We start from the raw sequence: 24,937 nt of genomic DNA on the forward strand, positions 1-24,937 counted from the left end.
TAGGTATGCGCGACTGTGTGCTGCGCCCGCTCCTGTCCTGTGAAGCTGACTGTGACCGGGTGATCGGTCTGTTGCTGTCTACGCTGGGTCCCACACAACTCCCTCCTTGTGTGACGGGTAGGGGGGTACCGTCACTCCTCTCTGCTGGAAGGTACCCCTACTGTAAGAGGGTAAGAGTAAGAGGAGGTAACATCCGAAGCCACCAGAACTGAATAGGCAGTAGCCGCAACACCCAACAGGTGAAGTGACGACTGTCCCGGCCGAGGCAGAAAGCCTGAATGCCCGTAGGCCAGCCGCTGTTCCTCACTAACATCCGAGAGGAAGCGTCAGGAAGAGGAACAGTGTATCCGGACAGAGCCGGAAACGCAACAGACAAAGCCGCACAATGCGGAAGCGAAGGTTGCGTGGACTGGGGCCGGAAGCCCGAACGCCCGTAGGCCAGTCCACGGTCAACTCCAGTCAAGACCGCAACGTGTACTTGCAATGGAGGACCTATGCTTCCGGTAAACCGGAAGCGCAGCGCCGAAAACGGCTACCGCCCTTGCTCTGAAAACGCCAATGCCCGCAACGAGGCAAAGGTGAGGTCAGAACAGAAGTGGACTGGGGCCGGAAGCCCGAGCGCCCATAGGCCAGTCCACGGTCAACTCCAGTCAAGACCTCTGCGTGTACATGAGATGGAGGACCTTCGCTTCCGGGAAAACCCGGAAGCGCGACTACCGGAAACGGAAGCCGCCTTTGCTCTGAAACACCCATGCACGCAATGTGAATTGGGGGAGTCAGAACAGAAGTTTGCAGGTTGTGATCCTGCACCAAAGAACTGTGTCCCAAAAGGGAGCATCCGGTAGCCTCACGAGGGCCAGTGGACCAGTTCGACTTACCGCAGTGTCAACCACGGAGGCAGAAGACAAAGAAGCAAGGAGATCCTCCCCGGAAATCGTCGCCGACGACCATCAACGACGCCAAAAGGCGAGCGTCACACAATGAAGGGGGGGAAACACCACCGGCAGGCGGCGTGGGACGCTGCAATTCTTCTCTCCCAAACTGCGGAACTCTGGAAATAAAGAACTAAGCAGTATAGACACCAGAGCGCCATGCTCCGATGCCTAAAAGAGGGAAAGCAAGAAGAAAAAGAAATCAAAGACATGCTTAACTGCCCCCAAAACACATGTTCATTTGGGGCAGAATAAGTAACGGACATAACGGTATTACATGCTTAGTCCGAAACAACAATTACCAATGGTCTGGTAGATCCATGACATAAGCCTTGCCATGTTTTATCACTGTCAGACATGCTGACCCACAAAAATAGCGGCCAAACAATAAGTTACTGGAAAATTTACAAGTCCAAAACGAATGAAAAGTCAGCAACTACAACGAAATTTCTGTCAAACTAATGACCAAAAAGGAAAGAGCTTACCAACTAACAAAGCAGAAGGCAAGTAAGAAGGTAATATAAGGTTTACCTCACCATTACATCGGCCTTGCCACATTTAATCGCTGTCAGCCAGCTGACCAACAAAAATGGCGGCCAAACAATCAGTTACTGAAAAATTTACAAGTCCAAAAACGGACAAAAAGTCAGCAACTACAGCAACATTCTTGTCAAAATAATGACCAAAAAGGAACGAGCTCACCAACTAACGAAGCAGAAGGCAAGTAAGACGGGTAAGTGGCCGGTGGGTGTCAAACAAACACCAAACAGCACAGCCACGAGAGAGCCAAAAAATCAACAACCTTCTCCTCAGAGCTGAAAAAGTCGTATGATCTTGACCACGTGTTGAGGAGCGGTAGTGACGTAGTACACACCAATGCGAGGTAACTCCCCGGGTCTGTGGTCATTACCAAGGCTCCATTTACACTTTTTGTGGTGGGGTTGCTTCCCTTTCTTTCTTTATTTGGTGTTTGATGTCGTTTTCAAATCACGAAGGTTATATCGCGACGGGGAAAGGGGGGGAGATGGGATAGAGCCACTTGTTAATTGTTTCTTGTTCACAAAAGCACTAATCAAAAAATTGCTCCAGGGGCTTGCAACGTAGTACAATATATTACCTTACTGGGAGAATGCAAGTTTCCAGTACAAAGGACTTAACATTTCTTACATACTGCTTGACTAAAATCTTTACAAACATTGACTATATTCTATACAAGAAACACTTAACAAGGGTAAAAGGAGAAACAGAATCCGTTAGTCGCCTCTTACGACATGCTGGGGAGCATCGGGTAAATTCTTCCCCCTAACCCGCGGGGGGTGTTGCTTCCCTTTAAAACTGTTTAAGACGGGTAGCCTTTTCAGACCTTAGCATCTCAGACTGCGTCAATGCTTTATGTGATTCGGAGTAAGAATATGTAATTTAATAATAAAATTAATGCATCAAATAGAAACTAAAACAATGAAATAAACACATGTAATGGTGACAGTACTGCTCTTTGGAAGAAGCACATCCCACAACTCCTCCTTAGCTCTGTGACAAAGGAGCCACTACAAGAAACAATTGTGCAAATAAATTGACACGATTAATTGATAATAAAATGATCTTTAAAATAAACAAAGCAAGGATACTGATCAGATTGTCTTTCAAGGATTTGCTTTGTTGTGTCATCTCTGAATCTTCAGGAGCCCCCCACTCTGCAAAGAATTAACAGACAAAGAGAACAAGTTCAATTGTAACAACATCTAGTGACCGGTTCTCAGCAGAAAAGAAACATAAACAAGTCGCGTAAGGCGAAAATACAACATTTAGTCAAGTAGCTGTCGAACTCACAGAATGAAACTGAACGCAATGCAACGCAGCAAGACCGTATACTCGTAGCATCGTCAGTCCACCGCTCACGGCAAAGGCAGTGAAATTGACAAGAAGAGCGGGGTAGTACTTGCGCTGAGAAGGATAGCACGCTTTTCTGTACCTCTCTTCGTTTTAACTTTCTGAGCGTGTTTTTAATCCAAACATATCATATCTATATGTTTTTGGAATCAGGAACCGACAAGGAATAAGATGAAAGTGTTTTTAAATTGATTTCGAAAATTTAATTTTCATATTAATTTTTATATATTTAATTTTCAGAGCTTGTTTTTAATCCAAATATAACATATTTATATGTTTTTGGAATCAGCAAATGATGGAGCATAAGATGAATGTAAATTTGGATCGTTTTATAAAAATAATATTTTTTTTACAATTTTCAGTTTTTTAATGACCAAAGTCACTTAAGTAATTTTTAAGCCACCCAGCTGAAATGCAATACCGAAGTCCGGGCTTCGTCGAAGATTACTTGACCAAAATTTCAACCAATTTGGTTGAAAAATGAGGGCGTGACAGTGCCGCCTCAACTTTCACGAAAAGCCGGATATGACATCATCAAAGACATTTATCAAAAAAATGAAAAAAACGTATGGGGATTTCATACCCAGGAACTCTCATGTCAAATTTCATAAAGATCGGTCCAGTAGTTTAGTCTGAATCGCTCTACACACACACACACAGACAGACACACACACACACACGCACGCACATACACCACGACCCTCGTCTCGATTCCCCCCTCTACGTTAAAACATTTAGTCAAAACTTGACTAAATGTAAAAAGTGGCAATACTAAATGTATGTGTATGGCATCTGTGAGATTGTTGTGTAAAGCTTTTGACTGTTGATATCATAATCTGCGACAAAAAAAACTATATCATTGCTTTAGCAACGCTGTGACTCTTGCACTGTCCCTTACTAGTTTTGCACTCATTCACATAAACAGGGTTTTAAATAATAGGGATGAAAACAGTCAGCTAAACGCTGAAACTTCTTTCAAATCGCTCAAAACTTTGCTGTCATTTTGGCAGATCTACCAAACTTTTTCTTCTGGGTTGAGTAAAGTAGACACAACGGACTTTGGTGCCATTTAAGTAACTTTACCTTTTTAGCCTTTAAAAAATACATCCTAACAACATCCCTAATAAGACATCAACCCTACACATGTACGTACATACAGACTTTCTTTCTTTATTTGGTGTTTAACGTCGTTTTCAACCACGAAGGTTATATCGCGACAGGGAAAGGGGGGAGATGGGATAGAGCCACTTGTCAATTGTTTCTTGTTCACAAAAGCACTAATCAAAAATTTTCTCCAGGGGCTTGCAACATACAGACTTAAAGAGACAGACATACTCAAAATTGACCGACAGACTGATAGCTGTAAACACGGACTCATTCTCTAGAAACAGGAAAACAAGCAGTCAGCAGACATGGGAACAAGCCAGCATTAAAATGTCTGTAAACCTGAGGCTTCATGGAGTAGGGTGGGGTGGAAAGCCATCCCGTGCTAACCTCCTTGAGAACATGACTATGGTATTTTTGCTTCAAAAAATGACATTTTCATCTCAACGCAGAACCCAGAAGCCTACACCTTCAACTGCCTATGGCATACAGGTGGTCAGAGTTGACCTGCACACCTGACTCTCAAATCAAGAGCATAAAGTATACTACATTTAAATGAAAGTGACTACCGTAACTCAACTGACAGGGCAGAATCTTCCTTGTTTGATCAAATGAAAAAGGCTTAAAATTAATTTACCAACAGAATAGATGAATCTGGCAACAGAGAGGCTTACCTCATCAACAGATTTTCCAGCACGAAAAAGGATTCTTTGAGCACGAAAAAAGATGATTTCAGCCACAGATAAGATGATTCAAGCACGTAAAGAGATGAAACTAGCAACAAACTACTCACCAACAAATCGGATGATACTAGCAATGAAACGGATACTTCCAACAACATTAACTAACAAGAAGAGCAAACGCTCGATCGAGTCACTTTCGCAGTTCTGAATATTATATGAGGCATCAGATGGACAGGAAGAAATTGCTATTCACAACACAATGAGTCACGTTCACATAAAATTTGAGCCCGGTCACTTTTATAGTTTCCGAGAAAAGCCCAACGTTAAGTTGTGTGTTGCCGAACAGAAAAGGCTAGTTATCTCCCTTGTTTTTCTGATAACGTTCGTAAAAGGCTACAGATGTAAATACTTTGATGTAAAGAATAATCCTACAAAGTTTCAATCACATCCGATGAACTTTGTCAAAGATATAAAATGTCTAATTTTTCCTTTGACGCTGACCTGTGACCTTGAAAAAGGTCAAAGGTCAACGAAACCATCGTTAAAGTGTAGAGGTCATTGGAGGTCACGACTAAACAAAATATGAGCCCGATCGCTTTGATAGTTTCCGAGAAAAGATATAAAATGTCTAATTTTTCCTTTGACGCTGACCTGTGACCTTGAAAAAGGTCAAAGGTCAACGAAACCATCGTTAAAGTGTAGAGGTCATTGGAGGTCACGACTAAACAAAATATGAGCCCGATCGCTTTGATAGTTTCCGAGAAAAGTCCAACGTTAAGGTGGTGTCTACGGACGGCCGGCCGGACAGACTAACACTGACCGATTACATAGAGTCACTTTTTCTCAAGTGACTCAAAAATAATCTACTAAACTGATAAATTCTGTTTGTTAGATTTTCTATTTTGTTGTTGAATTAGCCTTTTCATTTTCAAGAACATAACACGATAGAGAAAGACAGAAATTGTACCCAGAGCTTTAGAAAGATCATTCTGATAGTGACAAATTTAATTCGAAATAGGTTAACTTGTACATATTCTTGTTCACTCACACATAGGCCACACATAGTGCATGTACAGTACTAAGATTAAAGGTTTAAAAGTTCATCAAATTAAAGCTGGAAAGTCCCTGTCGAACAAGCGCTGCTTTTGCCAATTTTGGGCGCCCGCGTTTCCGCTTTTGGCCGATGGGTATCATCTTCGCTTGGGATGGAGCTTCAGATACTTTGAGTCTGATTTCACATCCCAAAGATTGCTTGCAAATGTTGCCCTTGAGAAATCCTGGGCAGTTGCACCTGAACTGGTCAGAGTCTGGGTCAATTGTGACCTTCCAGATGGCATGTCTACAGGCAGCAAAGTCATCGAAATCTGCCCATGAGGCAGATTGGTTCTTTTCTTCAACATCCCTGATGGCTGTAGCTAACTCCTTGTCTAAGGTTGAGGATGCGACGTAGATCAAGTTGCCTGCCTTCAGCGACTCCCTAGGCGGATGAGGCCCACTGATAAGCCTCCGTCCACAATTTGAGATCACGCTTGGGGACATCCTGCACAGGGATTTTGGGCTCATCTCCATCTCTACCTGGGGCTCTCTCGGCAGACCAGTTCTCCACAATGTCTTGCTCAACAACAGCGAGGAATCTGGACAACTGCAATATTTCACGAATGGTATTCTGCCTCTTGATTTGCATGTTTGTGGATTCCAGGGCATTGTTGGTTGAGGGGTGATCAATGGCATATCCCTCGTACCAGGTTATGTTCTGATCGAGCCATGAGCTCTCAAAATATTCGATGAAGGACGCCACTCCTTCTTCCTCTGATGCCTTCCACTTCCTAAGGAACAGAGCTGCGGCTTGGAGGAACGAATATCATCATCAGGACACGTTTGGAGAATGCATATGTCTGCCCTGACCTGAGCTCGCAGCTCCTTGTTTTTTATTTTGACAAGCTGCTTGTCGGTATTCATTATTACATGAGCCCAGCACATAACTACTTTCTCAGCATCTTGCCCAAAAGCCAGTGTGAAGCCGTTCCTGACAGCTCCCGCAGCATCAGCAATGAGGGTAGAGCGTTGGAAATGGAATACACTGTTTGTTGCCAGACTGACACCTGAAATCACTGCAGAGAAGAGGAACTTGAAATCAGCTCTTGTTTCATTGACAGTAACAGCCAGAACCAACGGATGAAATCTCCGAACAGCGTCAGAGTAGCCAGCGATCAAAACAGGGAAGCCCTGCCAGATAAGTTTATAAGTCGCGTCAGCATGAACGTTCTTTGACCTCGCCCCCAGCTTCAGTAGACGCTTTGTTGAAACCGCGAGTCGAAAAGATGACTCTCCAGACCCTTCTGCATGACCAGACTCGAAGCCGACAACAAATACCTCATCTTCATCCTCAGGTAAGTCTTGCCTTTTTTTCTGCCCAGCTTTCAAGTTCTCCTAATGAAACAGAATGTCTCCCAAACAGGGTGTTCTTCCTCACGGATAGATAGTTCTTGAGCTGAGCGTCAGTTGGCATTTTACACCCTCGATTTCGTAATGCAACAAGGATCGCCCGTGGTTTTTTGACCCCATTCTTGAAAAGCTGCTGTATGACGAGTTTCGTGTCCGGATCAATTCCGCGCGTCTTTGGTGCCTGAGAGTGGTCGTGGTCTCCAAACAGGTACAGTACAACTCCGTCATCTTCTGCCTTGTACAGCAGGTACGCATGTGCAGGACAAGGTGCCCCTCTCTTGCATCTGTAGTTGACCTTCTTGCCGTCACTGGTGTGCGTTGTGTTGTACACAGCCCAGCAGTCATTCTGAAACATAAACAGAACTTGCATTCAGAAACCAGCCCTTTGTTACCCCTGTGAAGCCCTTCCCCAATGGGACAGATGCAAAATGTTGGTCTCTACATTAGCGAAGTTGTTAAACAGCTAGACAATGTATTATTACCCCATGGCATCGTGATTATTCCTACCAAATTGGGTGAAACAGAGCTTACAAAATACTGACAAACGGAGAGATATACATGTGACAGGCTTCGGTTCCCAAAACATAGTTGTTCCCAGTCAAACCGGGAGCACACAAAAGTCACAAAGTGACAAGAAGATATAATGTGAAAACACTATACTAACCAGCTTCATGTAGTCTGCAGCTTCCTTGCAGTTGTCAAACTCTGATTCTTTTGTGTAGACTCTCCCAGCTCCACGTTGCCTTTTTTGTGGAGGCTGTTCAGGTTCCGAATCTTCAGATGATTCTTGTGTGATTGGTGCCACTATTTCAAACTCCATAGTTGGTGTGTTGATGCTAGGTCAGTCATAAATGCAATGGCAAGATCTCGAAGGAATGATACATTCTTCATGAGAAGATGTCAAGAATTCACACTGGTTCAACAATCAAACAAGAAGAGCAAACGCTCGATCGAGTCACTTTCGCAGTTCTGAATATTATATGAGGCATCAGATGGACAGGAAGAAATTGCTATTCACAACACAATGAGTCACGTTCACATAAAATTTGAGCCCGGTCACTTTTATAGTTTCCGAGAAAAGCCCAACGTTAAGTTGTGTGTTGCCGAACAGAAAAGGCTAGTTATCTCCCTTGTTTTTCTGATAACGTTCGTAAAAGGCTACAGATGTAAATACTTTGATGTAAAGAATAATCCTACAAAGTTTCAATCACATCCGATGAACTTTGTCAAAGATATAAAATGTCTAATTTTTCCTTTGACGCTGACCTGTGACCTTGAAAAAGGTCAAAGGTCAACGAAACCATCGTTAAAGTGTAGAGGTCATTGGAGGTCACGACTAAACAAAATATGAGCCCGATCGCTTTGATAGTTTCCGAGAAAAGTCCAACGTTAAGGTGGTGTCTACGGACGGCCGGCCGGACAGACTAACACTGACCGATTACATAGAGTCACTTTTTCTCAAGTGACTCAAAAACTGAAAAATACTGCCACTGAAAACTACTCAAGAAAATCAACATTGACCATAATTCACCTCGTGTCAACATTGACCATAATTCACCTAGTGTCAACATTGATCATAACTCACTCAGTGCAATTGTGTGATGAATGGCCATACATTGTACGCAGTTAATGAAAACTACTCAAGAAAATCAACATTGACCTTTCATCCATTCTTTGTAGCTATTTTGTTGTTGAAAACGTCTAATTTGTTGCTCAAAGTGGCTAATCAATTGCTGAGCGTATTTTTTGTTGCTGAAGTGTATTAATTGTTGGCGAATCATCCATTCAGTTGCTGGTTTATTTTTATTGTTGCAGATTCAGCTTTTCTGCTGGTAATTAAAATTTCTGTTGCTGGAAGCATCTATTTATGTGGTGAAAGCGGCTAATTATGTGATTTGTCTGTCTAATTTGAGGGACCATTAAATACAAGCCAATGAAAAGTAGCACAACATCTGCAAACGACGAACCATTTGAGAGCTCTCAAGTCCAAGTTAGGTGATGAACGACTCACTTTCCACTATGGCCTGGAAGCTGGGGTGTTGTGACAGAAAGTCTGTCTTTGGTTTGTTCTTGGTGGGGTCCTGACTACCGCCGCTCTTCAGCCACTCCGGTCCATAGCGCTTCAGGTAGTCAATCTCGGCTCCCTTCCGCTCTTGCTCTTCCACCTGAACACAAGGTGAGGTAACGTAAGGTAGGTTAAGGTTAGGTCAGGTCAGCCAGTTAAGGTAAGGTCAGGTCAGGTCAGGCAAAGTAAGGTGAGCTACATCCCAACGCAGAAATTAGCCACTCTGTTTAAGACACACAACACATGCACATAAAACCTAACAAGCATCTTCAAGAATGTAAGTATCTGTATTCTCACTGCCCTTTGATCTATCCTTGCCATGCTACTTATGCTCCTTGGAACTAACTTTGCTACTGAGAACTTTCACTGTGAATTCTCTTTCGCTAACATTGATGATAATAGACAATGTTTGGAAATAACTCTGTCAAGATTTTTCAGCGGTGTGGCAGAGTAAGAGCCCCTTTTACTGACCCAAGCTTTTCAACTAGCTTGCTACTGGTCGGCTTTCACCTGTCAATGCAACTATCAACCAAGTCTGATGTGCACGTTATGCATTTAAAATGATACTCATTTTTGGGGAAAATATACTCAACAGAGTTCAGGATTCATTGCGGCAATGATTGCTGGCTTGTATGTTTTGACTGAGGCCACGTTAGTTTGACTTGAGGTCATGTGAGTTAAGGAAAACACATGCAATCACTGCCAGTGATTGGGAAGCAACCAGTGGCAATTTGTGGCTCTGATGTGTATATTTTTGAACAAGAAGAGCAAACGCTCGATCGAGTCACTTTCGCAGTTCTGAATATTATATGAGGCATCAGATGGACAGGAAGAAATTGCTATTCACAACACAATGAGTCACGTTCACATAAAATTTGAGCCCGGTCACTTTTATAGTTTCCGAGAAAAGCCCAACGTTAAGTTGTGTGTTGCCGAACAGAAAAGGCTAGTTATCTCCCTTGTTTTTCTGATAACGTTCGTAAAAGGCTACAGATGTAAATACTTTGATGTAAAGAATAATCCTACAAAGTTTCAATCACATCCGATGAACTTTGTCAAAGATATAAAATGTCTAATTTTTCCTTTGACGCTGACCTGTGACCTTGAAAAAGGTCAAAGGTCAACGAAACCATCGTTAAAGTGTAGAGGTCATTGGAGGTCACGACTAAACAAAATATGAGCCCGATCGCTTTGATAGTTTCCGAGAAAAGATATAAAATGTCTAATTTTTCCTTTGACGCTGACCTGTGACCTTGAAAAAGGTCAAAGGTCAACGAAACCATCGTTAAAGTGTAGAGGTCATTGGAGGTCACGACTAAACAAAATATGAGCCCAATCGCTTTGATAGTTTCCGAGAAAAGTCCAACGTTAAGGTGGTGTCTACGGACGGCCGGCCGGACAGACCAACACTGACCGATTACATAGAGTCACTTTTTCTCAAGTGACTCAAAAAAAAGAGTAACATTTTAAATGCACACTGCATAATATACAGAGTATCAGAGTTGGTTATTCGATGCGATGACAGCTAGGTTAAAGCCGGCCAGTAGTGAGCTAGTTGCCAGTTGAAAAGCTTTCGTCAGTAAAAGAGGCTCTTACCCTGCCACAGCGCTTAAAAATCCTGACAGAGTTATTCCCGGAAACATCAGCAGTCACGATACAGTCGAGATCATTTAACACGAAAAACGATAAGCCGAAAAAAAACATTACGCGAAACGTGTTGTCAGTCCCAATCATTCCCTTCATAAACCCTACTAAAAAAACCATCATAAAGCGAAATAAAACGATCTGAGACTCACGCAAAAAACGTTTACACGAAGCCGATTCTCGGTCTCTTGCACCACCAAACAGCTGTTTTTTTCAACTTGTAGCTTCCAAAGCGAGAAGTGTTCACGTGTTTGCACGGCCCATTGAAAGAAAAAATGACTGAAATGGTCGACGTAAACTTAGACTTTATCACGAAGTCGGTACAGCTCTCTTGTGGCGTTTGCTTCTTGCGCATGCATATTCTTCCGGATAATTCCATAATCTCTCACTTTGGAAATTGGAGCAGATGGCACACAAATGTCACGGTGTATCAAGATTCTGAAGCCACTTCCGAAAACACTCTACAGCTTACGCGCGTTTGTTCGGTTGGTCAGCACTGATCAACTCTGTTGAAGCGTTTGTACTTAAAACGGGTATCTTCTATGCTTTAATCATTTCATCACTTCATTGGCCCGTCAAAACACGGAAAAAAGCGGCTTCCTTTGGAAATACAGTGGAGTCCGGGTACAACGAATCTCAAGGGAGATGCATTTTAGTTCGTTATATCAGTAATTCGCTGTAGAGTTTTCAACCTCACGAGAGGGGTGACCACACCACCCCCTCCCCCATACACTCACACAGAGACACACAAACAACAGGATTGAGTCTATGCTAACCACTTCTTGTGGCTACTAAACAATAACAACAAACTCCTAATATTTCTTTAAACGTTCTGTAAAAAATGATTTGTATGAATGGTGTTGAAAAGAAGAGATAAAATAAATCCTCAAGGCAGTGACCGCACTCACCATGCACTGACATACGAAAGCAGCCACACAAACACAGCACAGAGGCACATGTGCAGATGCTTTGCGAGAATAACCTTGAAAACCAGTTTGAATAAAAAGCAGCATAGAGCTGCATGTCATAATCAAGTTATTTATTTTCTTTTTGTCTGGCTTTATTGACTGCATGCCGATCTTGTGGCAGTGACTTTTCACTCTTCAGTCGGAAATACACTAAACACAACACCGCTCTCACTCTCCCTCGCTGCCTACCCTAAAGCCGTGACAACTTATGCTTGGAAACTGTGTGGAAGAGTGCACCTCTCTATTTCTCTCCAATGATCTTCCTGCTGACAGTGACACCAGACACCCCACTGAGTTTAGCCAGCTACCCCCCTCTCTCTCTCTCCCTTCCCCCAGCCATATATGAAAGGAGAACCACCTCTCATAGCTAAAACTAGGTCAATGACCCCTGGGAAGAAGGTCGCTGAGTGTCTATAAACAAGGCCACCCAGCTGCCCTGTGATCTCGCCGCACACGCAGATCGTTGTAGCCTTGTGACTTTTAGAGACAAAGCGGCTCTGGGGCGATGAAAACGTGTTTGTGCCCGATGTGTACTGGTGTGTACTGAGCACAGTCATAGCTTAGCAGCTGATTGGAATAGTGAAAACACAGTGGCTGTGGCTGTTCCGTGCACCTCCCGCGGTTTGTTCAGAGTTCGCTCATCACGCGATGTGCACTTGTGTTTGTGTATTTTTGTCTTTGGAGACAATTATTGACATCAGTTCGTTGTAGCCTTGTGACTTTTAGAGACAAAACGGCTCTGGGGTGATGAAAACGTGTTTGTTATAAGAGGGGTTCGTTATGCAAATGAGTTCAAAAGGTTCGTTGTAGTCGGAAAGTAACAAGTAAGAAATAGAAGGCTGTCTGCCGGGAAATCAATGGCAGTTCGTTAAAAGCGGGATTTCGTTATACCCAGGTTCGTTATAGCTGGACTCCACTGTAGAGCCTTTTATTCGCTGTCAGAGAAATGAAGCGACCTGAAAGTCAGACTCCTGCGAAGTTAACAACAACAAGACGCGGGCTGTATTCTTACACAAAAAGAGTACTTCCGTTCAAACCGAAAGCTGAAACCGAATTGCGTCAGCAGTTCAAACGAGTTTCACGAACATCGCTGCAAGTAACCCGATTTCAAAGTAGTTTGATCATTTTCGTTATCGCGAAAAAACGTTAACTCGAAAAAAAATATTGGTCCCTTCATTTCGTGTAAAGCGATCTCGACTGTAATTAAGAAACTACTGACCAACTAGAAAAGGCTATTTTTTTCTTCCCAGAGTTTGTTATTAGTGTCAACATCCTATATACAAACCGCGTGAAGAGGCAGACAGGCAGAGAGACACAGATAGAAACAGAGAGTACTTACATCTAGAGACAGAGGGTACTTACAACTGTTCTGTTGCATCGCTTCAGGTTGGCTATTTTTGCAATGACTATCTCTCGCACTAGTTCAGGCTCTCCTAGGCTGGGTATACTGCCAAACTGAAGCTCCACTAAGCTCCGAAGTTTGTTCAGCTCGTCAAAGGTGGACCACTGCAAACATATCAGACGCATCCGTCAAACTGCCTTTAAAAAAAGCCAGATGTATGATCAATAACTCTTGACATGGTCTAGGCGTAAGTCTTCCAATCTGCACAATTTGAAACTTGAAAGCCAAAGCATTTTACTGTGTGAAAACGATGCTGCACAAATGTACAGTACTTTACAGTCACCGCATTCAGTGGTCAGCAAATCTTTCAGATAGGTTGTGATTCAAATTGTTTTAAAAAAAGGTCTCTGATATGCTTGCTGCCTAACAAAAACAGGGCACCACAAAGACAGAAACTTGTTCTCGAAATTCATGGAGGGGATCTGACGACGCACTAAAATAAAAAGAGCGGGACCAGGAATGCTCTACATATCCGTTCTCAGTACTGTTTTCTGACAATGTTCTGCCAGATATGTACCAACGCAAATTTACGGAGTTAAGCTGATCCATATGACCTTAATGTTTTTGTAAAGGGCTCAGAGAGTTTCAACAAGTCGGCATTACTTTGACATTAGCGCTCCAGGGGTTATGTGTTGGTGAGGCATGTGCCTTCCGAAAGAAAGAATATGAACCTCCCTTTCTTTGGACCCCTTACAAATAAAGTTGGGGGTCCAGGAACCCTCTAAGGTTGAGCATCTTTGGGGAGTCCTGCTTAAAGCTGCACAAGACCACCCCAATCAGGACAATTAAGATGTGTACGATAGTAAAACAATATACACGAGACTGTTAACTTTATTTTCTTTGAGGAAGCCTGGGGGAAAATGTTTTGAGAGGCAAGATAAGAGATGATTTAGTGGAGATATATGGAGACAGAGCATTATGGTAAAAGGCCCTTACCTCTTTCACGTTCTTTCCAGTGAAGAAAATTTGCTTCAGACTTGGAAACAGATTTGACTTCTGGCCATTGGAAACATCAGGAAAGTACATCCTCTCTATCTTGTTGTCACTGATCACAAGGGTCTCTAACCTAAAAATAAACACAGAAATGACCAGATTCATCAACATCAGACTAAATTAACAAACGGGGATGGAGCATTACATTCATTGCCAAGCCACTGGGCAAAATTGACAAATACTTTTTACTGTGATAAGTGTCTTTAAAGTTCACATCTATTTAAATAGTCAAACAGGTGTTTTTATTTACCAAAAGCATGTGTGTTAATTGTCAGACACACACAAAAGGAATGATAACCTAAGTTGCCTTGATGACTACAAAACTAATTGAAAGATAATAAACCAATACAAATTGGTGAAGACAGAACTATGGTACATGTACTGCATGTGCAGACATCCACAATATTTTAGAGTCTACGGGGTGATGTAGTGCATTCACTGCACTCCTAGCTGGTTTAAAAGACAAATTGGAATTGTATCACAGATCAGGCACATGCAGCCAATAACACAGGCACATTGCATCTAGTCCTTGATGTTCTTTCCCAATGAACTTTCCATGCAACTGCTGCTTGTTAGAGCAATCAACATTTTCCAAACTTTAATTTTGAAGTCGCCTGTCTGTTTGACATGGAGCTACGTACAATTAACTCAACTTTGTCATCGCTGTCTTCTACCATTGGGTTCAAATCCTATGCTGAATGTGAATGCCACTGAATACTTCCTTCTTTCCACTTTCATGTATCGTTCTCACTTTAGAAGAGTGGATCTTGAACGAACACTAGCCTGCTACGAAGAATAATTCTGGAATAGATATGGTGCTAGCAATGAACTAGGGGCAGGGTTTGAATAGTAGTCAAATACATGTATCTTGTAGGCCCCAAAATATGGTATTCTTGTCTCAGGTATCAATCCAAGTAAAGCTCACCTTTGCAAACCCCCAAGTTTGAGCATTTCTTCCCAAGATGAGATGAGGTTGGATTCCAAACTGATCACTTTAAGGCACTGCAGACACTCTTTGGGTTCTTGTAGTGTCTCTATTACATTATTACACACATACAGCTTTTCCAAGGCCGGGAACATGCAACAACACTGCATCACCTGAAAACAGATTGACAGTTTACTGCATAAGACAGCACACAAACACTATGTGACATACCCTCAACCACACACACTTACATTATCTTCCTTCCACCCATGGGACTTTTAACATTTGTACACAGATATATAATAATCTTCAACCATTTTCAATCTTGAGCTATCAAAATAAAACAGATCTGTCAGTCTCAAGCAAGGAAATGCACATTCTGGTCAAGTCCTAATTTCCTACTCATCTAAATTGTTCTTACCTGTTCCCAGGTGTAATTCATCTTGTTGAGGTAGAGAATGGTCACCTTGGTAAAGACTGGCGCCAGTTTCTGGGGATCTGCTGGACTGGGTAGACAGTTCTCACTGCAATGTACACAGAAACCATACTTGAAAATAAAGGTCAACAAGAAAAGCAAATGCTCATAAATCTCACCTTCGTCATAAGTAATATGAATCAGAAACAATTTATCTGCTGGTGTAGCTCCATAGACATTGAAGAAAATGACAATGTTATACTTTTTGAACCATATACTTTTTGAACCAAACTCCACCCTTCTGTGACCGGGAAATATTACTAGGATTACAACCAGACTTGAGTCATGTCAAGAAGTCATCAAAGCATTGAAAGGTTCAAAGATTTCAGCTTCAAAACATTGAATGATATTTTTTTTTACTTATGTACCCCAAACGTGACATATCCTACTGTGAACTTGAAATTTGTCTGGGATTAACAAAACTTGAATCACGTCAGTTGTCAAATCCTAGCAGTGTGTAAAAGTTTCAAAGCTCTTACTTCAAAAACATCTGAGAAAACCTCAACATTAAGTTTTTTGTTCATGAATGCATGCCAGCTGTCCACCCGTCCACACAGACAGACGCTGCTGATTGCTAAGACTCACTGGTTACTCAGGTGAGTCAAAAATTTTCCTTGAAGATACCGCACACAAACTGTACTTAAGCCTGCTAACTGCTGCATGAGTAACAGTGGTCACAAAGCAATGGATATATATATACCATCTTTATGTTGAAATTATGTTGGAAGAAATTCCTCATTCTAAAGAGTATTAAAGAATTACCATACAAAAAAAATCACTAACTTTGTCAACAGTCAACAATAAGCCCCCTTTCTGTCTATATATGACACTAGAGGAATACCCGGCTTTGCCGGGGTGAATCGCGAGACAGAGACAGACAGCGTGGCGGTTCACCACATTCACCTTTGAAGGCGAAGTACTGTCAAACGGGATTGAGAATTTTAGAGCTTATTTCTTAGCCCTATATTATCTGTTGTGGCTTCTCAAATGCCAGAACATACAGACAGACAAAAGCCGCTAGACCCCATCACAAACAGAACTCTAAAATCCACAGGTGTTGCCCACACACACACACAAACACACACACACACACAGAGAAGCCGTATATATATATGTATATCTATATCTATAAATATATAGAGATAGGTGACAGTGTATTTTTCGCGTGGCTATAAATTGATTCGACCTTTTCACTTTGACAGTAAGAACAACTTACGGGTGCAAGGGAAGCGTTCTGGACAGCGCAGTGACATTCTAAAAATAGTAACGTAGAAACGGGAATATGGATTGAAGCCACACGAAGGAAGGGAGATAAACGCAAAACACTGGAGAAGATAAGGAAGAGTTACTGGGAATGGTGAAATGAAAAACCAAAATCGGTTCAGCGCTGCGCGCTGAGAGCACGTGTTGAAATATCTCATCGATGATATTGTGTCCGGGGTGTAGCTGAATACGGTGTCCAAATTTGAAAAAGATCCACAGAGAACTTTGGCGTTGTGATGTGGTCTAGCGGCTTTGGTGTGTCGGTATGGGGGCCCGGGTAGCTCAGGTGGAACCAAAATCGGTTCAGCGCTGTGCGCTGAGAGCACGTGTTGAAATATCTCATCGATGAGGTTGTGTCCGGGGTGTAGCTGAATACGGTGTCCAAATTTGAAAAACATCCACCGAGAACTTTGGCCGTGCATCGCGAACAGACAGACAGACAGACAGACAGACAGACAGTTTGTTTGTTTGTTTATTTGTTGCTTAACATCCAGCCGACCAGACAGACAGACAGACAGACAGACAGACAGACAGACAGACAGACAGACAGACAGACAGACACTAGTCGTATATATATATATACTGTTCAAAAAAAGAAACGCATAGTTGCTACTTGCCAAATTTGTTTTATTTTTCGAAAAAATTAACAGAAAATCCAATATTTAGATTATTTGTTTGAAATTTGGTATGGACACAGTTGAATGCACACACAGTTCATTTGCATCTTCAAATCAATCAGTCAATCAATACGATTGGGTGCCGAGGCTGTCAAGTCAGTAGGGGGTGTGACTGCCTTGAGCAGCAACAACTGCCCGGCACCTTCTGGGCATGGACTGGATCAGATGCCGGATATCTTGCTGTGGGATGGTGTCCCACTCCTCCTGAAGTGCCTGCAATAGATCGCGGTGATTTGCCGGCGCTTCTTCTCGCCTGCGCACACGTCTGTCCAATTCATCCCAGAGGTGTTCTATCGGGTTCATGTCTGGCGACATGGATGGCCAGGGAAGCACCTGGACATGGTGGTCGGTGAGGAACTGGGTGGTGAGTCGTGCTGTGTGCGGGCGAGCGTTGTCCTGCTGGAATATGGCATCCTGGTCAGCCAGAAGAGGAAGGGCGTGTGGGCGCAGAATTTCCTCCACGTATCGCTGGGCAGTTATGCGCCCTTGGACGTGCACCAGGGTGCTCCTTCCAGCGGTATTGATCGCCCCCCACACCATGACGCCTCCACCACCATGAACGGGTGCCTCATCCACACAGTTGGGCGCGTAACGTTTGTTTACTCTCCGGTAGACCCTCCTCCGACCATCATGTCGCTGGAGCAGGAAGTAGGACTCGTCGCTGAACCACACGTGTCTCCAGTGATTCCGGACGGTCCAGCGAAGGTGCTGGTTGCCCCACTGCACTCGGTTCTGGCGATGGCGGCGGGTGAGGACAGCTCCTCTGTGAGGTCTGCGAGCTCTCAAACCAGCTTCATGCAGGCGGTTCCGCACGGTCTGGTCCGATAATCGGTGTGGCCCGGGGAGAGCCTGGACAGAAGATGAGGCCGACAGGAAACGATTCCGGAGGTGGCGGAGCCGTATGAAGCGGTCGTGAGCAGCAGTTGTCGCCCTTGGTCTTCCCGCTCGTGGCAAGTCAGCAACGGAGCCAGTGGCTTGAAACCTGACCCACAGCCTACTGATGGTGCTCTGGGACACGTGGAAGTGCCTGGCGATTGCACTTTGACTTTGGCCTGCTTGTAAACGACCCAATGCAATTTGGCGGTCTTCTCTGCTCAATCGGGCCATCTTTCGTCGCTGAATTGTCGTCTGATTTCTTTGTGGCGAACAATCCGCTTTTATGGGTTTTGGAAGACATGGTGAGAGCTCAATATTCCCCGAGTTTCACGAGATTACACTGAAGCATGACGAGTGGTCATGCCAAATGAGCAATTTTGACATTGTAGCCACTGATAACGCATGCGTCACGTGCAGAGCTCACTTGTGGCAATGGACGAAAGGTCGACGACCAGATAAACATTTTCTGCAGTTTGGTGGATATCCTTGTAGCCATATAACTAAATTATCCAAATATTACAAGCTATGCGTTTCTTTTTTTGAACAGTATAGATGCACAACACACTCCCATCACCTCAACCACATGAATTCATGCACACAAATACACACACAAACAGACTCTCTCTCTCTCTCCCCTCTGTCTAACATGCACTCTCTCTCACATTCACTTCTCAAACAAAACAGAAATGCCAGGCTGTACCTGAGGTGAAGATTATTCAAATGTGGAAGATGCTGACATATCCTGGCCACCATGTCCCAAGATGCCACAAGGTTGCGTGAGAGATCCAGCTCCACAATCTTCGGTGTGATCTGTGCAAGTTTGCAGTCAGGCCTGATGCCATAAACATTCTTCTCCCGGACAGAGACCTCTTTGAGTCGGTCAAGTTGGCTGGGGAAAAAAAGGATAAAAACTTGACAAAACAGCAAATCAACATATATACTCAGGGTTCCCAAAACATTTTGCCTCTAAAACGTAAAAACCTTTAAGAACCCTCATAACAAAAATCTAGATTGACTGATTGTATTCAACAACAATATCCGCCTCTTATAAAGAGAAACAAGAACTAAATGCATGCCCGTTAAAGTAAGAGAGTAATTCCCCTTGAATATCTACTTTCTCAGCTTTGCATGGGGTGCATTCATGTTTGTTTCACTCAATGATCACTTCTTTCAATCTCAAATGTTCAATACCTATTACTTTTTCTCAAAGGAGGTTGTACATTCACACAGATGACACACGCTTTAAACAAATAATAAAATTCACACACTCAGCATATTTTACAAACTTTTACAAACCCTGGTCCATTTCATAAACCTTTCAACATTTCATTTTTATACACATGTTACAAGTTTTTAAAAACCTTCAAAGACTGTGCAAACCCTGATATTCTTCCTGGATTTGTTGATAATTATTTTCTGATGCCTGCAACTTGGTTAGAAATACTGTTGTTGTTTTATGTTTTTCCCTGAATACTTAAACAAAATGTTTTGCTTTGTTGTTGCTTTTTGTTTTTCCCCGAATACAACATTTTTGTTTTACATTTTCAACTAGCTCCCTGTGTCAGCTGAGACCCACCTCTGTTTTTTATTGACTTTCTCTGCTCCCACCATCTCCACCACTGTGGCCCTGTTGCTGGAGTCCAGAACGAACAGCTTGTCTGTGTCCACGCCAGCGTCTCCGTCATGTTGCACCCCGTAGCGATGTTGGATGGCAGACACTAGGTCCTGGCCTAGATCCACCTTCTTCGGACGCACAAATGATCCAGATGTGGGGTGACTGAAAGAAAACACACACATAAATAACATTAAAAACATAAAATAGCTTTCTGAGAAAACACACTCCATAAAAAGGAAGTTATTCAGTAAAAGAATCATGCACAAACATGTGTTTGTATGTCATTTGACTAAGACAGAACTAACCCTGCCGTGACTGCAAAGAACAACATAGATACAATATTTGTTAAAACTCTGTGGTTTAATAGTTTTCTTTCTAATGCTAGTGAAATTTTATGAAGATTAGTATGGAGATAAGTGCAACAAAGGTGGTTTTATGTAACTTTAATAATTAATTTCATGAATGATATACTTTCTGTTATTGTAAATAAATCTAAGTTTAAGAAAGTCTGTCTGCATGAGCTCAAAACCACCTACTATAAAAACAGAAAAACAAGCTGTTAATTGAAATCATCCCTCCACTGCAATTTGTCAACTCCCTGTCAATTAATAACTACTGCTCAAAATATGAAGCTTAAAATGAAGTACATGTGTGTGTACAACAGAATTGTAATCCTTAATTTGACTATCATAACTTTAATTGCAGAAAATCATGAAATGCAATGTGAAGAAAATACAGGTAGTTGCAGATCATGTCATTCAAAAATATATGTCAGAACTAGATATCTTTATTGTGACTAAACCAAAGATACTTACGATGTTTCAAAATATCTGACGCCTTCATGAGAGCCATCATGCTTGCCTCTGCTTGGGTCATCCCACTCCACTCCAAGCCACACCCCTGGTTTCAAAAATGATTTATCAAATATATCATAAATGTATACATGAAAGCCCTTTTAGTTTGAAAGAAGCCAATTTAAAGCCCCATCCAGCACGATAAGACCACTCTGTTTCATTCACAGAAGAACATGCAATGCCAACAACACAGACCTCGAAAGAATCTTTTACACACACACACACACACACACACATACTTTCATACAATCTCACATCAATTTATTTACTATACCTTTTGTCGGCGGAACACATCCAATGAATCTGACTGTGCCAATATTATCATCAACAGAAATACGATCACCAATCTCAACCTTGCTGCCATCCTTGCGGGTCAGTTCTGCAATAAAATAAGACAAATTAAAATATATAATTAAATTTTGCTTAAAAGTAAGGGGTTGGGCGATTACTTAGCACAGTACCCTGTGCAGGATTAGTTCCTAGTTAAAATAGACCCGTAGCTGGAGAATCAACAAGTCGGTTATGGAGTCCCCAGGCTCGAGAACCGTTGAGTTCGTTATGGAACCCCCAGGCTCCAGGACCGGCACTCTCCACAAGCTTTATTTTCCGATGAGTCGTTCACAAAGATTTTTTTTAAAGTTCAATTCAAAGAACTATGGTCTTTGGTTGTGTTTTTAAAAAGATTTATGGAGCTAAGTTTTTGACTCAGAAAGACTATTTTCTCGGCAACAGAGGAATGATCAAGAGCAACTGGCCCGAAGCAAGAGATGCGGTTCGCACTCTGACCAAGTAACTCAATAAGCAGACTTATGTTTTGTCATAACTGAAAAAAAGTGTTTTTGTTTTCCCACGATAATGATTTATGCACTGCAATCTGTTGATAAATTCTGCTTCTATCCTCGGGACTATTCATTCACGATGCTTGGCACTTTCACAGACGCCGCAGGGGCTCACATCCATGAGAGGTGGCATTGGACAAATGTCCTGGACAATGCAAAAGTGATAGGACATTTGTCCTGAACAAAAATAAATCAATAGGACTTTTTTTAAAACTTAAATTTAATTAAACTTGACTAGTGTCTTGTCACAAAGGTAACAGAACAATTTAAATAACTTTCTTGGCAAAAAGGCAACTGAACAAATCAAAGGGAGGGGGTAACGTCTTTCTTCGGCGCCGAATTTTCACTTTCTAAATTTTCACTTTCTAGAGCTACGGTTTCATCTGGCTCTGGCTGCTCAGAGGCCAGAGGGAGCTCAGTGTCAGTGGTACTAGCCGCTGATGAGGGCAGAGATTTGAAGTACACACGCTTCTGGCTTTTTCTGGCACCAATTTTCTTTTCGGCGGAATGTTGCTTTTTTGGAGAAAAAAACGCGAAGGGAGGCAACTGTCAACCGGCTTCGAGCATTCAGAGTTGCGACCCTTGGAAAGTTTCTCAAAGTTTCGTCTGCTTGGAGAGACACATCGCTTCACAAAACATCGATAAAATACCAAATCAAACTACTGTAAATTGAAAAGTACTGACAATGTCCGGATCAAATGAAAGCATAATCGGACAATGACCACTTTGTGACAAAAACAATAGGACATATGTCCTCTTGCATGAAAAATGTTTAGGACATTTGGAAAAAATATCCGTGTATGTCCGATGTCAGACAGGGATGTGAGCCCCTGGACGACGTGATGGCTGACTTGTGAGGTTCATTGTGGCGATCTTCGATCACCGAAACGCTTTGGAATAAAGAAGAATATAGTAAACTAAAAGAAAGGAGAGTTAAAAAAGAAAAAAAAGAAGTTTGAAAGATTTAAGATAAAAAAGAAATTAATTTTTTTTAGCGATAGCAGGGCTCGAACCCTCAACCTCACGATCCATTGTTCTGAGTGCTAACCACTGTGCCATGCACTAGTGATAACAGAACGAGGAAAAGAAGGGAGGTCTATTTTGAGAGCTACTGGTGATTGTTGGTTCCTGAGCCACTCTGTAAAAATAGGGTTATTTGGTCACTTGGTTGTTGGTATGAACATTTTGATAGAATGTGTTTCTATGTGAATCTCTGAGAAATGAACACAAGAGAAATAATTTTGTTTTATCACAAATGCCCATGACTCAAATGAAAACTCAAACAGATAAGTTCAATATTATACTTAGATTTTTTTATAGAACCAGCTGCAGTCAGAGGGAATGAACAAACATGCAAAAGAAGCACAAAAATGAAATATCATATTTTGATGTCGTCGTGGAATTTTGGTGTAACTCTATTCTTGACGATTTTTATGTTTTTGTGCTTTAGATGAAGTAACTCAGTCTCCATAAGAAATATATTCTCTCAAATACGATTGACAATACATGATCTTTTATCTTAATTTCTATCCATACCAGGGACGAATATATATATACTGAACGGCAAAAGTTAGGGACCGCCCTTGAAAAAACCAGCTGACTTCATCTGTGCCAAACTCCTTGTTCCTAAGTTTATAAAAACCAAATGGCTGTCAGGCCGTACACACTAGTGGGTGAGCAATGCTGTGTTAGCAGGAAACTTGCTCGGGATCCACGGAGGCCTGGCTAAGACACGAGACAGAAACTGCCAAACTGCAAAAAGTGGACCCTGGGCGGGAAAGATGAAAAATTCGTTGTGCACGTGCAGGGGGGATGTGTTGAGAGTGAACTGTTGTCACCAGTTAGGCTTTATAGCCCAGCGATTTTCCGCTAGCCACCATCTTCTCACTATGCCTCCCAGACGAAAGGTGACCACCTTCAACAAAGCCCGGACCATCGCATGGCTGCAAGACGGCGTAAGCAAGCGAGCGAGAAGTGGGCAGACGACTTGGAGTGTCCCATTCTGTCGTGGTCAGGCTGCATCAGAAGTTCCAGGCCACCAACAGCGTTCTGGAGAGGCCCAGGTCAGGACGGCCTGGTTTTTTCAAGGGCGGTCCCTAACTTTTGCCGTTCAGTATATATAAACACTATTTCATAATAAAAAAAGAAATGTTTTCCTTCTCCTGAAAATGTGTTTGAAACGTGTTACGCCAACGTCGATTTGTAGATTTTTACTGATCCAAGCCGTTTTCTAGCGAAAAAAGGCCTGGGGGAAAATGTTTTCTGTGATATGTGTGCATTTTACTTTACTTTAATACACACACACACATGCATGTACACACACAGGCGAAAATATATACACACACAATAATTATGTTCTGTTCTTTGGGCAGGTGCATGAAGTGAACAAACCATTAAATTACATATTCTTACTCCGAATCACATAAAGCATTGACGCAGTCTAGGATGCTAAGGTCTGAAAAGGCTACCCGTCTTAAACAATTTTAAAGGGAAGCAACCCCACCACAAAAAGTGTAAATGGAGCCATGGTAATGACTACAGACCCGGGGAGTTACCTCCCCTTGGTGTGTTCTACGTCACTCCCGCTCCTCAACACGTGGTCAAGATCATACGAATTTTTCAGCACTGAGGAGAAGGTTGTTGATTTCTTGGCTCTCTCGTGGCTGTGCTGTTTGGTGTTTGTTATGACACCCACCGGCCACTTACCCGTCTTACTTGCCTCCTGCTTCGTCAGACATGTGATTCAGAAAAAGTGATAATGAAGGAAAAAGAAGGTGGGGGTCTGGGGGCCGCAGAAGGCCCCCAGTAGGGTCCAGGGGCAATGCCCCTGGTCGGGGTCTGGGGGCTTTGCCCCCAGAAGCTGAAGGTTTTTAGTGTTTTAGACACACAAAAATGGCCCTGAAATGCATATTTCAGCTTAATCATAGCCCCCCCCCCCCCCCCCTTTCTCTTCCTTCCCATGTTTCTCAAATTAATTTTACGCTAAGACTCAAAATAAGGAGGAGAAAGAGAGAGAGAGAGAGAGAGAGAGAGAGAGAGAGAGAGAGAGAGAGAGAGAGAGAGAGAGAGAGAGAGAGAGAGAGAGAGAGGCGGGGGGTGGGGGGGAGGGTGGTGGCGTGTGACGGTGTGGTTTCAATGTTCTTACCTTGTCAGTGCCAAACGACCCCAGTGACTGATTACCCGACTGGGTTTTCAGGATAGTCAGGTGCTTGTTGCTTTTCAAGTGGCTTTTGAGGGCAGTCTTTCCATTGGAGCCGTAGTTGATAACATTAACATCGTTGCACAAA

At 42.6% G+C, this 24,937-nt stretch overlaps 1 protein-coding gene across 1 annotated transcript in view; it reads right to left on the reverse strand.

Moving 5' to 3' along the window:
- The window catches only part of LOC138952791 (tubulin-specific chaperone E-like), a 59,382-nt gene that overhangs the window by 20,885 nt on the left and 13,560 nt on the right, over nucleotides 1-24,937 (reverse strand). Inside the window, exons 2-11 of the mRNA XM_070324531.1 lie at nucleotides 21,086-21,190; nucleotides 20,773-20,857; nucleotides 19,919-20,119; nucleotides 19,043-19,231; nucleotides 15,473-15,575; nucleotides 15,052-15,224; nucleotides 14,070-14,199; nucleotides 13,094-13,237; nucleotides 9,066-9,219; nucleotides 2,561-2,626 (exon numbers count right to left, since the gene is read on the reverse strand). Coding sequence (XP_070180632.1) covers nucleotides 2,561-2,626; nucleotides 9,066-9,219; nucleotides 13,094-13,237; nucleotides 14,070-14,199; nucleotides 15,052-15,224; nucleotides 15,473-15,575; nucleotides 19,043-19,231; nucleotides 19,919-20,119; nucleotides 20,773-20,857; nucleotides 21,086-21,190 — 1,350 coding nt within the window. The remainder of the gene's footprint in view (nucleotides 1-2,560; nucleotides 2,627-9,065; nucleotides 9,220-13,093; nucleotides 13,238-14,069; nucleotides 14,200-15,051; nucleotides 15,225-15,472; nucleotides 15,576-19,042; nucleotides 19,232-19,918; nucleotides 20,120-20,772; nucleotides 20,858-21,085; nucleotides 21,191-24,937) is intronic.

This window comes from Littorina saxatilis, linkage group LG17 (genome assembly GCF_037325665.1).
Source record: "Littorina saxatilis isolate snail1 linkage group LG17, US_GU_Lsax_2.0, whole genome shotgun sequence".
In the NCBI taxonomy this organism is placed as follows: domain Eukaryota; kingdom Metazoa; phylum Mollusca; class Gastropoda; order Littorinimorpha; family Littorinidae; genus Littorina; species Littorina saxatilis.